Consider the following 15,235-nt stretch of genomic DNA (forward strand, 5'->3'; position numbering starts at 1 on the left):
AACGAAGGATGTGTTTTTCAGCTAATCAGATGGTATCTTTAATTCTTTAACACCTCGATTCGGAATTTGATCTTACGGAAAGAAAACATGAATATACCCTACAAAACGTCTGTAAGTGGCGTTTAGAATTAGTATGATGAACAAGGGAGATGGTTCTATGGATTCAAAACTTCTTTATTACAATGATGCAACATTTGGCTCAAAACCTGTATATTCTTTTTGAATGGGTGGTCAAAGTTTTGTCAGATCTGATGGAGGCATCAAATAAGATTTTAAAGATCCGATTGCAAGGGCTCCTGAGCACTATTGTTGACGACCAAATTTGATGGACAAACGATTGAAAACAAACCCTGCATGTGACTATTATGCTATATTATCATCTGCTACTTGCCCTGATGGTTACTGGTTTTGTTCCTCTAAAGTAATATATTGAGGAGTACTGGTGTATTTGTTGGAGGTATGATTTGGCCCCAGGGTAAACAGGTGAGGTGAAATGGGGTTTAACATCCTGTTCCAAGATATTTAGCACTCATAATGCGAGTGTGTGTGCTTGTACTAGTCCGGACTAAGGACAGTTTTATGGTGTATGATGCCATGCTCTATCCACTAGACCACGGATGCGGTCAGCTTCAAAACAAGACACAGACAAGAGTTGGAGGTCAGCTGCTCAGTCATTTATTTCCATGAGTCTGGTGGCAGCTGAAGAGCTGAACAAATCCTGGTTCTACAATGTAGTCAGCACAAACAAGTTGGTCAATCTGTACATGCATCATGTTTAAACATTACAAAATATCATCTTGCCCACTTCATACATGTAATAAGTAATAATACCAAATGGCGCTCGCTCTCTCCACACCAGCTAGTTGGTAGTGCAATTTGTACAGGTCTGATGGTAGCATAGATGGGTGGCAGCTACCTGTGCAGCAGAGGATTAGTGGAAATAGCGCAACACTGAAACAGGATGACTCATGCAAACTTGTGTGAGTTGCATGAAAAATATACACATCCTGTTGGCATCATATCATGTCATACATATCATCTAGTCTCCAGTCATACATTTTAAACTTTTTTCTTTTCAATATTTTTATCTTTTTATAATGTACACAAGACAACTAAAACGCGACAATTTTTAAGACTTGTACCAATAAATTATAGTGGTACTCTGGTCATCACCTCAATACACTTGCATCAAAATATTGCAAAGCAGAAATTCTGAATAACGACCTACAGTTTTAGATATTGTTATGATCATAAGAAAATGTGATATGGTGAAAAAACAAAACAGAGACAAATGTACCTGAACTTTGGCAATGTTAATAAGTAAGTTCATAGAAATCCTAAAGCAGACAAGTGGGGCATGTCAAATGTCGATGTCAATGAATGAAATTACACCATTTCTTCGAAATGATGTTGTAAATGTCTCAATGATTTGGCCATCACATATCCTTCATCCAACTTTATGATGTACACCATGATAAAGGTTAGATGAAAGTCAGGCTAAGCCATACGTTTTTTGGAAAAAGATGTACATGCCTTGCAACTATTTGTGAAATGCAAACGAGGCAACGCCGTGCAACATATAAACAGCAAAATGTATCACAATAAAATAGCTTACAGTTATCAGTAACGTTATGTACATGATTCTAGGTTAAAAAAAATGTTTTATTCTCCCAAACCCGGGCATTGAGAAATGATACATACACATTAAAACTCAAGTACATTACCAGGGCAAGATAGGAGTGTGGTCACCCCATAGAAATACTTGAAACGAACGTGAACTGAGCCAGCGACAGAAGGCAATGATAAAATTGTACAAAGTAAACAAAAGCTGATGCACGTAGCACCTAGCTTAACAAAAAATATGTTCCAGGCCAAACAAGCCCGCTATTTATCCAACTTAGTTAAGAGACAACATCTAGCAACAAACAAAAAGAAAGAATAACGGCGACGAAAGCTTTCAACAGAAATCAGATGCACACATCTCTGTAAGCACATCTCATTCCAATGATAGAAGCTACAAGATTCACAGAATTTGATTTGAAGTGTATAGGGCAGTCTTGATGAGGTACACCACTGCGACATGGCACATGTAGTTAGGCTTCCATTGCCTCTTCAGGAGGTGCACTCTGAATATAGCAGAAGATTGGGCACTACATCAAGTTCCATTAAAAACCAACTCTTCCTTTCATTCTGGTATGACCTGATTGACCAAACTCAATACACCTTAAAAACTGACATTGTTTACTTACATGAGTAACTTATCGGAATAATTTTATCACAAACATGTTCTATTTGTCTGAAGGATAAAATGTATGTCATAAGAGAACACATACAGTAGATTTAAAAAGTAATTTTAGGATAACTGTTTCCAAGAAATGAAGTTGGGAGTATTTTGGTAAATTCACAGTCACTTTACTTGATACAACAATTAAGATCTTTTTTGTCCTCTAAAAGTCCCATTGTGGCATTCAAGCTTTATGTACAAATGGGAATCCCCGGTAGCTCTGCAACTTCCTCTCCCAAAGAGAGCAAGCCCTATGTTCAGGCAGGCAATAGAAGTTGAGATCAGTCGTTACTGGGTGCTCATCCGTCCTGACTCTTTAACGCTAGCTAACAGCTAAGTGCCACAACCATCTACTTCAGGAGCGCCCAAACTGAACCTGATCATGCAGAATGGCTGACATAACACCGAAAGCTGCACAAGACTGAACATATGGCCCATAATGACTGATGCTGTTATGTTTATGTGTGGAATATATACAAGCATAACAAATGAACTATGTACACACTGATCAAGCCCTCCACATAATACAGGCTGTGGGAAGCTATACATACATCAGGTCTGCCTTTGGTCAAACCAGGTTACTGTGTGGTATCTGGACCAGTCTGTCACCATCATATCACAATCACAGGGAGATAGGTAGGTGGCCCTTCATCTATATGGCAGTATTCAAGTACATTTACCCTCACAAATTGGCCTAATTTGGTCAAGTGTAGTCACAAGGGCTCCTATTGTCAAAACCATCATAGCACGAGAACTGTCTAACTTCATATGCTTTAACTCAATCATAACCCAGCCATTAAGAAGGTTGCTTTGATAACAAAGCGCTTGGTAATGGTGCTTGCAAAAGAATAAATGAAAAATAATAACAATACAATTATTCAGTACTTTTTCTGGACTAAGATAAAAGGTCAATGTACTTGAATGCTTCAAGGGTTGGAATTTTTTTAGTGTACGAGCACTTGATGTTAGTAGACAAAATTAACAAATTCTATATATATATATGTATAAACTCATACAGAAATGTATCAGATTTGTATACTGCAAGAAGAAATTACTTTTAATTCCAACCCTTTCATTTCTCTGCCAAATATACACACCACAGTGCTTGTATCAGTTAACAACGTAACGGTAACTTTGTGTTCCTAACATATTCCTTGATAGCCCTCAAAATGTGTTAATAAAAACTGTACCAAGTGGACAAGGAAACAGCACAACAAAACAAATAAATGAGCATGTGATTAGAAATTTCATGTTTCATAATATTTATCTTGTTGCTTAGGGACTGAAAATATTTACATCAGTTAGCAGAAACAGGACTTGATAAGAGAACTAGAAAACATCTGCCACTCCTGCAGTGTCATTATAACCATGCACTGACAATGTTCTCCTCGCATGTAAAAGAACACAATTTGTAATGTACAAAGTATCACATACTTTTGATCATGGTTAAATCTCACAGATTGACAACTATCTTGGTAAAATGGTATTCTTACCAACCAAGGGTTCAATTTAGATATAAATACTGTGAATCACAAAATTCTGTTTGTTCTGAGGTGATAGGATAGAATTAATACAAGCATTGAAACCCTTTTAATCCAGACACCTCTTTCGTATTTGTTGGAATTAACAAATTGCAAGAATATTTGTGAGCTGGTGAGATGTGAATATCATGCTTATCTTTTACCCAAGGAAACTTGTTAATCATAGACTACAAGTGAGTGTTAAAAGATTAGTTAGTGAAATATGGTTTCCTCAAGGATACGGATTGACATCAAACAAGAGGACAGATGTGGTTTTGGCCACAAGGACTGTCTGTTTAGTGTTGATTTCACAGTCAAGATTGTCAAGCAAAATGATGCTATGTTGGTTCCAATACCAAAGCATTGGACTCGGGAGTTCAAAGAGCCGTCAAGATATGTGTTATTTTGTTCTAGTTGGTTTACATTGAAACTGATATTTACCTTACTGTTCTACTGTCCTTGTTGACAACTCTTTTGTATAATTTGTTGTCGTTGCTATATGGCTGAGATAGTGACAATGCAACATTAAATCTGAACGCACTCTCTCCTGGAGTCTGGGGTACTGGATTACTAAGTCAAATAACAGTATATGATCACAACTCCTGCTCAATTTGACACAGAAGGCTGGATTTCCAGACTAAAAGGATTGCATTGTAGTTTCATATGAATTACTGCATGATCTTTCATGACGACAAATATCTTTACTTAGATTAAAAGACAATAAATGTTATCGCTGCAGTTGCATGGCTGCTTCAAGATAAGGATGTGGACTTTAACTTGATTGTATATATAACTGAACCCTACTGTGCCTTCTATTTCAACAACTACAGCAAGTTACCAACACACATGTATGCATCTATGTCACTGTAACACAGCTAAAAGAGGATATTCACACTTCACAGTCAACACTTCAGATCAGTGAAATGTTTTCCAGAATGCTTTGAAAATACTCTTCGCGAAAAAAGTTGAAAATCTCGGTCTCTTAAATCAAGCAGGTGGGCATGCAAGCAACTAATGTGCAAAAGTCGTACTGTAACCCTCATATACTATCATTTTTACAATTTGTTAATGCCCTTTCAGATAAAGGGTTAATTTATGGCACTAAGTCAAACAAGGAGTAACTATCCACTGCAGTAGCACACATCTCCATACCTCTTGTTGCAACTGGGGTAACTAGACAGGACAAACCATATGCATCAAAATTAAACAACGAAAGAAAAGCTTACAGAATCTCTGAAAATGGCAAAATACACAACTATCACTCTTCGTCTTTCCTAAATTCATGGGCGAAAAGACTAGATAAATAATGCATAGGGATAAACAATGACAGACTGAAGATCAACTGATACTGCATAGGACGGCTCCTATGACAATCACTTCACAATGAGCAGTACATGGTCTTTCGCACAGTCACTTACCACATACATTAAAACCAAATCTGATCACTACATCCACACAACTATTATCAAAATTCAATACAATGTTGACAGATGAAAATAGCTTTGATGGTCAAGACCAATCATCAGGGTTATCCCTAAAATGCCAACTAGACGGACAACAGTTTTAATCATCTCAAATTAAAAGAACATTCACCAGTATTTTGCCTATTTCAGAAAAAGAGTAAGCAGTTGGCAGTCGAAACAGATACATATTCTTTTCCAAGCACTTTTACTTTGCCACAAAGTCTTATCACATGTGTATATCTCCCAGAAGTCCCTGCAACACTCAGCAGTCCAGAAGATTCCTAACCCCTGGGAAGGGTGCTACAAGAAAGTCTGATTGACATAGCCCCTTCCCAGTGCTGTGTGGTAGACAGGGCTGCGTTTCTGCAGCTCTGGGGTGCTAGTATCCCGAGACTCGGTGTAGGAATCTTCTTCCCTTGACTTGAGTGGCACAGTATCCCTGGTTCGGCCAAAGGCAAGCAGTCATTTCTGGCGCTTGGGTTTCCCCCGTTTCCGCCTGCGATGGAAACAGCTGCAGCACCTGTGGTGTCAGAAAGCACACATGACTTCCGGTGCTACAGACTGACTTGACGGACCGGCTGACTGACTGACCAATCAACAGTCACTCCACTCCTCCTTTCACCAAGCCATGGCCTCAATGTTTGTGTATGATAACAGGGCAACGAAGAAAGTGACAGGTTAACGATTAATAGAAACTGCAGTGAGACAGGATTAGGCTAGGAGCTTGAAGTACAGACAGACAGGTGGGCAGGCAAATGGAGGGGCAGGAGGGCAATGGTTGGGTGGGTTGGGCAGGCTCAGTATGGCTACAGATAAAGTAGAGTACGTAAGGACATAGCATAGTTCCCCCCGAGATCCTGGGTTACGACTGTCGGCCTTTCTTTTTCTTGCGTCGTCTGAAGAAACAGCACCTGCAAGCAGAGAACACCAGAGTCCAAGCCAACTGTGCATGAAGCGGTCATCATTTTCACGGCCACCGCATGCATTCAGTTTCATTTTCAAGTTGCACTTATAAAGGGTTAGCAACCAAAATGCAATTTTTTTAAGCAGTTTAATACTCATAAAACGTAAGTAATAAAATTGAAGGTTTCCTGATAGTTATTATATTTCCACATGTGTTTCAAAGGTGTTTTCTTTTCATGTCAGAAATCAATATATAAATAAGAAAACATCAAATGCTATTTAAAACAAAACAAAATGTAATAATCTCGTATGAGGCAGGGTAAAGGGATCAGTGTTGGATGTGCATATCTTTTAAATGGTTGGTTAGTGGCACAAATATTTACCTAAGCAGGTTTCGAGAAACAACAGAGAAGAAAACAAAACTATCTATATTGTCTTGACTTCCTTAACCAACTTAACAGGTTTTGATAAACGGTACACTTTCAGCACTAAATCTACATATCTACCCAAGTGACAAGAATGCCGTTGGGTTGGCTTGGCTCGGCGATCTGTTCATGCTGTCGAGAGGCCAATGGCATGGACTTAGATTCTATACTCAAAATTACTGTCATCTATATTGGGTTGACAGGGTGAAGGAAGAGTGAAGGAGGGACAAGGATGGAGGTCTTATAATGCAAATGACTTGAGAGAACATGATCATCAGGCAAGTTTACCATTTTACTTACAAATTACAAGTGGTAATCAAACATGACACTACTATAAAACAAACCATAAATCTCAACTGCGTGCACACAAGAAACAAAAGCAAATAGATTTCCACTGATAATTTTGTAACGTCCGTTCAAAAGTATTGAAAACTTATAGTTGTTGATGCAGACAAACAAGTTAAATTTAGAAAAGACAAAATGAACAGTATCAACATCAGTTGTTATTTTTTTGTCTTGCATTTCAGCTGAAGTTAAGAGTCTGGTGATATATGTGCCATGCTTTGAAAAAGGTGGCTGCTTGGGCACTGTCTAACGTGAGAGATAAGACAAGGATGTGCGAAGGAACATACTTAGTTTCATCCACAACTTCCACCTCAGGCTGTGCTGTGATTGGTGTATTTGAGTGTCCAGCTGTTGGGTCATCAGGTCCCAAGTCGCCATTGGTTGAACTCATCACCTGCAAGGACATTACGGACTGTATAGGTCAGGCCAGACTCAGTGGTACATCCTGGAAACAAGCTCTGTAAGAGAACTGTTAGTTTGACAAATACTTCTGTTAGAATACTCAGAGCTTCCCTTGACCTTATCTGTGTTAGAAACTTAAAAACACAATCTATGCTTCAACTTTACATAAAATAATTTAAGTCATAATTTTCCATATTATATGTTTAGCATTTCCTTGCTAAACATGTATCTCTTTGAGAAACACTAAGTCTACATTATTCACCTGGCTATGCAAGATAATTCAGACTATACATATCCCTAAACAAGTGATGTAAGTTAACTGAGATAGCAGTCACTTTAGTACTCAAGACATCAATCAATCCTAAAAATTCACAATCGAAAATGAAGAATCATGTTCAACAGATATAAGGATATGTTTGATTGAGGCTGCATGCACAATAGCAACCACAAACGTACACAGTATGAAAGTAGATCACGACACCAAGGACACACAAAATTTAGAATAACAAATACACAAGCTGACAACATACATTTCACAGCAACCAACCTAAATCTTATGTAGGTGACACGGTGAAACACACACATCTCTTAGGTTGCTCACATCTACCCAAAGAACTTCCATGTAGGAAGAAATAGCACCTTCTGAGATTTGTTTCAGACCGAGAGGTCACTTTCATTGAACACCCTAACTGTTGAAAACTTTGTGATGACACTATTAAAAAGCATATTTTGAAAACAAAATCCAACTGCATGAAAAACTAAAGAACATTTTGAATTCGAAATCCAAACATATATTATCACATACGTAACACTCTGGTTCTCAGCACTTGTATTCATGTAACATTTCCATTTTTGTAATCACATTTAAATCAGATATTTTTTAAATATTAACTTCCTGTAAAATCTAAATTTGCTGCATTGTTATCTTTGCAAATAAACATTTAAGAATATTCTTACAATCTTAGGATACTTGTATCTTTCATAGTCAAAGAAATCATATTACGCCAATAGCAGTGAAACCTTAGGTTTTAGAGCTGAACCAGTTGAAAATCCAAAGTGGGACAACCATTAACATATGATTGGCACAGGCTGAACTAGAACTACATATAATGTCCTCATACGTCCTGTTCTCAAGGAAAGATTACCTTGCACATCATGACTACAGAAACACATGTAGGTAAGGTGGCATCAAACTACCACAAGGCTCACACAAGGCACAAGCTCACTCGTTACAAAGCATGAGCTAAACCTCAAAGCTTTGTAATGTAGTCTATGCAGCTAGAACAGGCCTAAGCACAAGTGTGTTCAAAGCACGCACACACACGCAGATCATGTGTGTCAACTACTGTTCATGTCTCATGTTTACTGGCAGAAGCAACAGGGATACTTGCTGGTATCCCAATACATATAAAACATGCAGTATGTCACTAAGCTAGTGCTGTACAATATCACACTGTAAAATGCATCATGCTAAAAAGAAATATCAAGTGCATCATAAAACATTCTCCTAATTGTCCTCAAATGAGATTACTGCTTCAAAACCAAAAGATAAATAGTTGTGATCTATCTCTGAATACATTACAAGAGCAGTCTGCGCCTTTAGCCACTAGTCAGAAGCCACTGTCTCGTAAAACATTGTTTTGTCAAGTAGGCTCAACTAATAACAGTCTACACAACACCACTAAAATCTACTGAAAATGATGGTAAGAGCCATGTTTGGTAAAAGATTTTGACACAGACTGCAAGAATGGTGAAAGAATGTTATATCCTGAATGAGAAAGTTCAATTAACTCTGGATCACTGAAGAAGGCAAGCCCTTGTTGCATGCAATTTGGCTCAAGTGTGGATCTTCACTTTTCATACATTTTAATCCTATGCAAACAGATAAGAAACAGCAACTCATGAATCACTAAATGATACAGAAACTAGTAGTAGAAACAAGCTCATGCCAAACAAAGTTACCAAATCAATGAAACGTAACGAACGTATGTAAGTGTAAGAATGTTGAGCTTAGAATGTGAGTGTACTGAGCTCGTTCCTTGGGTTTCTTGCATTTTAAACAATTTCCAAAATATTTCCTGTTATCAGAAAGCCTGTCATCTTTAGGGAGACAAGATTCAATGGTTTGCTGCCCATTATCAGTGTAGGTCTAGATGTCAAGAAAATAATTAGGTTTATTATCATTATATTTGTGATACATTTCTCTAGATCATAAACTAAAGTCAGAAGATGGGTAAAGTATTGTTTTAATGACCCAAACATAACATGCCAGGGCTGCTAATTGACAAAAGCCTATTTTATTTCCCCTTATATTGTTCTTCAAATGTCACTTGACGACCATAACCCAGTACTAATGACCATTTTTGTGTTAGTTCAATTTTCTGCATACACATCTTTTCATATCTAAGATAAAGATTCTACAACTTGTTCTGGTCACGACACATGACTAATCAATAAATATCTAACAGAGTAAACTATATATGTAGTACCTTGTTAATGGTTAAAGAACATATACAAATAGTAAGAGTGTAAGACAAAGCAGAGGAGAGGCAGGGGGGGTTGTTAGGATCTTACCATGGTACTATGACAAGGCTACACGACACAGGTGATCACTGTCACAGGTGATGTGTGGACAATTAGTCACGACTGTCACATGACGACAACAGTTATTGGCACAACAGTAAAATGCGGCTGAGGCAGAGAATCAGGGGCAGGCATCCACCTCGTGGGGAAAGCAGTTTGTTGCACGCACACTCAAAACATCTACAATTGGGGTTAATCTTGCTACTTTTCAACATTTCATTCGAGGAATTTCAAAAAGGTGGGATTTTTCGTCTACTTCCTTCCATTTGCAAAAAGCAAATGATCAAACGAGCTTCAGAAAGAGTTCCTACCTGGACCGAGCCCCCATGTTTATCAGCGGCTAGGTTGGCACCCAGTAAATTATTGGCGTGCCTGGGTGGCTCACCCCATGCATGCCCCCTTTGATTTGAACTTGGCTGAAAGGCAAATTAGTCTGGTTAGAGGAGGATGCGTCTTGTACAGATGGGTACGGATGGAGGGATGGATGGGCAGGAGAAATAACACCTGAAGACAGACTCAGGCTTCTGTCTCTACATCAGGGTCTGTCTTCAGTGTCAACGTTTTGCATATATATATATATATTCATATGGTGTGCAATATTCTGGTGCTGCAGTGGTGATGGTATATATCAGATTAGAAATGAAAACCTTCATAACGCAGTGGTTAAAACAACTGCAAATGGACATAAAAGAAGAAACAAACTTCAAATTGAACAGTTTTAAAGCATGCCCACATGCATGGTACAGCTGACTGAAAACAAGGATGTTTCCTAACAGAAAACCTGTTGTTTTTTTTTTTTCACCAAAGAAGAGTTGTAAATGATGAAATTAGAGGGTATATGACAATAAACTGATGGAGGAGGACACAACTGAATGACAAGGCATAAACTGATGTCTGAACATGCAGCAGGAGAAATGCAAAAGGAAGATCAGAACCAAATCAGGAGGATTAGAAAGGACTAAACAGCAGATAGGAAAAGAAGCAAACTCATAATCAATATACAAGTCATGCATACAGTCACTTGAAGAGTCAACTCAAACAGATGAATGGAAACCTCAAAATATAAATAGATATGTTCAAAATAACATTGTCGGTGTGCAGTGTTATTCAACAGATCCTGATCTGTGATCCATAAAATGGAACATAAAGGACTCACAAGTGACTGGAAGCTTTGATTATCTCCCCTTGACTAAGCATATCAAACTAAGAGCTTGACTATACATATCAAGCAGGAACTTTTAGTCCAAGGGAGACATTCAATGCAGGATAATCTAAGACAATGTGAGCTCAGAAATACCATACTACACACTTGTGGCTAATTTGGACCCAACAAGCAGACATTAGCTTCACAATCGTCTAACCTAAAAAAGAAACCGCCATTCGACAAGGGGGGGGTGCATGGATTGGCTGCATTGCTGGGAAGGTGCATTGGTATTGATATCTGACAACCATCTAAATGCAACCTTGGTGATGATTCTAGCACAGTGGTTTGTCGGTCTTTCACACAATGCAGGTGTCTATCATGCCAGGTCATTCACCCGTCATGTCCACAAAAGACAAAACAAGGATTGTCCTGGCTCTAAAAGGGGAAGTCTCATTTGGAGACTCAGCATGGAGTGCAGTGAAAGATACCATCTAAGTTGCCCTAACTTGGGCTACTTGACAAGAATATGGACTGCACTTGTCAATCTCTCTAAGCGAAAACATGTCTTCACTTACACATTTCTATCTCTAACAACAGCAGTTCAACATGGCATCATAAACAATCATGTAGATCCTTCACAGAAAATAAAATACACTGATTCTTCATACAGCAAATACCTTAAAAACAAGGGCTTAATATCACTAAAATACTACATCATGCAAGCATATAGACACCAACCTAAATTAAAGTTAACTTGTAAGCATTGCATATATCTATATATCCGTGCTCGTCTTTCACATGGACAAACCCAAACAGTTGTAAGTAGATATCTAGGTGTTCCCACCAGTGTCTTTCTGTGGCCTGGAGGAGCCTGTAAGCTACTCACCCTGGTCGGGCCGGTGTGTCTCTCCCTCATACCACCAATATCTCTCTGAGGTGATGGGCCAGTATCAGGGGCACTCAACGACACAGGTGTCGACTGGAACACAACAAAAATCCTTAGTGCTCCACACGAGTAGGTACGAACAACACAAAATATATCACATATCAAAGTATACAAGTACTCTTTGTTTTCAAAATGTTATATGTTATTAATATCTTACAGTGTTTAATATGAAAGAAAACACCTTGTTCAAATATGCAGTATCTTCAATGTTAAAGAATTTATTTTTTAAAACTTTTTTTTAAAAAACAAACTGCACCGAAGATTGACAATTCAGCTATAAAGTATCATAAAATAATTACATTAACAAGATAATGTCATAACTAAAAATATTCAGCACAAATGTTCATGCATCATCCAGGAAGTAATGGAAACTGAAGATATGGTATGTATGCCCTTCCATGCCTTCTCAATAGTTATGACTGATTGGAAGAGGGGCAAATGGTCAGATCTGATGGAAACACCTTGATGTTTGACAAGCATAATGCATGCAATACAGTATGGAATTATGAAATGGCAGAGGGGTAAGGCAAGTGATACTATCATTTTAAAGATAAAAAGTAATTATTAATAAACAGTAGGTGATCTTTTTGGGAGCAACATCAAAATGCTTTAAGGACATAACATGGAATACAGAACTTTCCAAATAAAATCTCTAGAGATGCATGAATATGAACTGATTATGAATGCCACAAAGGCAGAACTAAAACAAATACATTCACACTGCACATGTATGAGGTATGTGACCTATTTTCTGCCCACTTAAGACCAAAACATTTTAAACACTGTCCCATTAAACAATACTGTGAAAATTACAAAATCAATATATGGGCTAGCAGTATCAGCATCGAGTTTGCAGAAAACAGGAGTTACCAGACCAAACATAGTCTGTCAAAATCAGCACTGTTTCATCATTATTAAGAATTTCTTGAATTTTGATGGAATTGTTTCAAATTTGACTTAATAAAAGATATGTAAGACTTCCCAAATGCTGTCAATACCAGCTACTGTCACATGGAGCCTGCGGATGTACAATGAGCATTATTTGCCATACTACGAAGAGATGAAAACGTGCGGCAAGTTTACTTGAGATCTCACCACTTGGCGGCCGACCCAGTCGAACTGCCAATCACAGTCATAGCTCATTTTCTCCATGAGACCTGTCAACAGTTTACGCAGGTAGTCGTAGTCTGGTGTTTCAAAGAAGTCCAACCGCCGAACATACCGCAGATAGGTTGCCAGTTCATCTGTATAAAAACAAGAGTCATCAGAAGATGACAATCCCCCCAGCCCCCACATATTTGAAAGCACAAATCATCTGACTGTCACATTAGGTTCAACTTGATGAGAGTATTTCTCTCTAATCTGTCCGTCCGTATACAAGAGTAGTTATTGTGCTATCAAAACAATACCATGGAATTCGGATTCGGAACTTTGTATTTCTATGTCAGGTACACACCAATATGAAGAGTCAAAAACAAAGTTGTTGCCACGGAAAGAGATTTCTTTCTCTAAACACCCTAAGTAGCAAAAGGCAAACTGGTCTTTGTGTGTGAAAGTGTCATGAAAGAATACCTATCAGTTTTAGAGATATGGTCTGGACAAACACACCACTATGAACAGAGTCCAAGTCAAACTTGTTGCCCCTGAAACAGGATTTTTTTCTTCTTAAATTCCTAATTAACAAAAAACACCACTTCAGCCCTTGGTTAATACAGGATGAAAAGTATTTCACAGTTTTCAAGTTGTGCTCCGGAAACAACACCTTTTGAGACAAAGTCCAAATTGTTTCCATGGAAATCAAGAAAAATAAAAATGCGAAAAAATATGCAAATAACAAAAGGCAGCACATCAGGATCTGTTTGATATATCTGCCAAGTTTTGTTTTCGAGTTTTGCTTCAGAAACCAAAAACAAGTCCCACAAAATTATCCGTGAAACTAACAATCGTGTCCTTGTCCAACTTCTTTCCATAAAGATTTTTAAAAATAATTTTGTTTAAAATTACAAAATAGCAAAAGGCACCACTTTAGCATGTGACTGATTCATCTTTTAAGTTTCGATCAAATATACTGAATGTTTTTTCGAAATTCTGCCCTGGAAACGAACCCCATCCCCAATGGAGTCTATATCCAACTTCTTTCCATAAAAACTTTAAAAAAATAAAAATTCGAAAAATCCTCAAATATCAAAAGGAACCACTTCAGTATGTGACTGATAGATTTGCCAAGTTTCAATCAAATACACTGAATGGTTTTCGAGTTCTGCCCCAGAAAAGGAAATGATTATGGACAGACGGACAGATGGATTTCTCCATTATCTATTATTTATGTGTTTGACATAAAAACATAATCAGGCATACAACTAGGGTGGTCCTTGAGAACTACTTTACACTAATGCTGATATTGTTTCTCAGCAGATTGTGACATGACAACCTTTTTACTCAGCTTTAACAAATTAGTAACTATTTTCCAAAAAGTATTCATGTACAGTGTTCCCCCGTTATTGCGCCCTTCAATATAGAGCTAACTCAGTTATAGCGCGGTAAAGCATGGCTCCCAAAATTTACTAACATTTTTAATAAACTCAACACAGTGTTTTCCCCCATCTCAGAAAACATTATCAGCTGATCACCGCAATCACGTAACACCGGAAATACCTGTCAACAAATCCGAACTGAAGTACGCAATTTAATCCTATCATTATAATATCTGGTAATAGTAATATAAAAAAATCATTGTTTATCTGGAGTAATGTTTGCAATATATTTTAATTATATTCAAAATTTCATTCAATAATTATAATGTTTACAATAATTTTGGCGAAATCGTATGTGAAGTGAGCAGTAGATTGCACAACTCACTGTTACTAACAGAAACCACAGTCAGATTACCGCTATTGACGCCTTGAAACGAACTTTAGTTGCAAGAGAATGGATACACATATCATAAATGATGAATGCCGTACCATGACTCGCTAAAAGTTAAATTTGAGGCAGTTTGACTATTAAATGTCAACATAACGTTTTCGCAATCAAAATACATGTAGCGCGGGAAGTCCCTACGGTGACTGGTCAAAATTGTTCCATACGTAAAAAAATATCCTGAATACAATTTGTACCAAAGTGCTACGCTTATGGTTCTTATAATTTTAAGTAAATATGGTGGAAGCTGCAACTAAAATAACATGATTTTGGAATATATTATTCCTGATAAAATAATAAT

The 15,235-nt window shown here is 37.6% G+C and overlaps 1 protein-coding gene across 6 annotated transcripts in view; it reads right to left on the reverse strand.

Annotated features, from left to right (window-relative positions):
• Positions 1-652: 652 nt before the first annotated feature.
• LOC124119494 (casein kinase I) overlaps positions 653-15,235 on the reverse strand; it is a 54,537-nt gene continuing 39,954 nt past the window's right edge. The window contains exons 7-11 of one of the 6 annotated variants that reach the window (XM_046482018.2): positions 13,111-13,259; positions 11,956-12,048; positions 10,237-10,341; positions 7,228-7,334; positions 653-5,787 (exon numbers count right to left, since the gene is read on the reverse strand). In XM_046482018.2, the coding sequence (XP_046337974.1) occupies positions 5,730-5,787; positions 7,228-7,334; positions 10,237-10,341; positions 11,956-12,048; positions 13,111-13,259 (512 nt within the window). In that variant the 3' untranslated portion in view covers positions 653-5,729. Of the gene's footprint in view, positions 6,179-7,227; positions 7,335-10,236; positions 10,342-11,955; positions 12,049-13,098; positions 13,260-15,235 lie in introns of all 6 variants that reach the window. The other 5 variants (XM_046482016.2, XM_046482017.2, XM_046482022.2 and 2 more) reach the window with 5 other exon arrangements.

This window comes from Haliotis rufescens, unplaced genomic scaffold (genome assembly GCF_023055435.1).
Source record: "Haliotis rufescens isolate VD_foot unplaced genomic scaffold, xgHalRufe1.0.p SCAF_1, whole genome shotgun sequence".
NCBI lineage: Eukaryota > Metazoa > Mollusca > Gastropoda > Lepetellida > Haliotidae > Haliotis > Haliotis rufescens.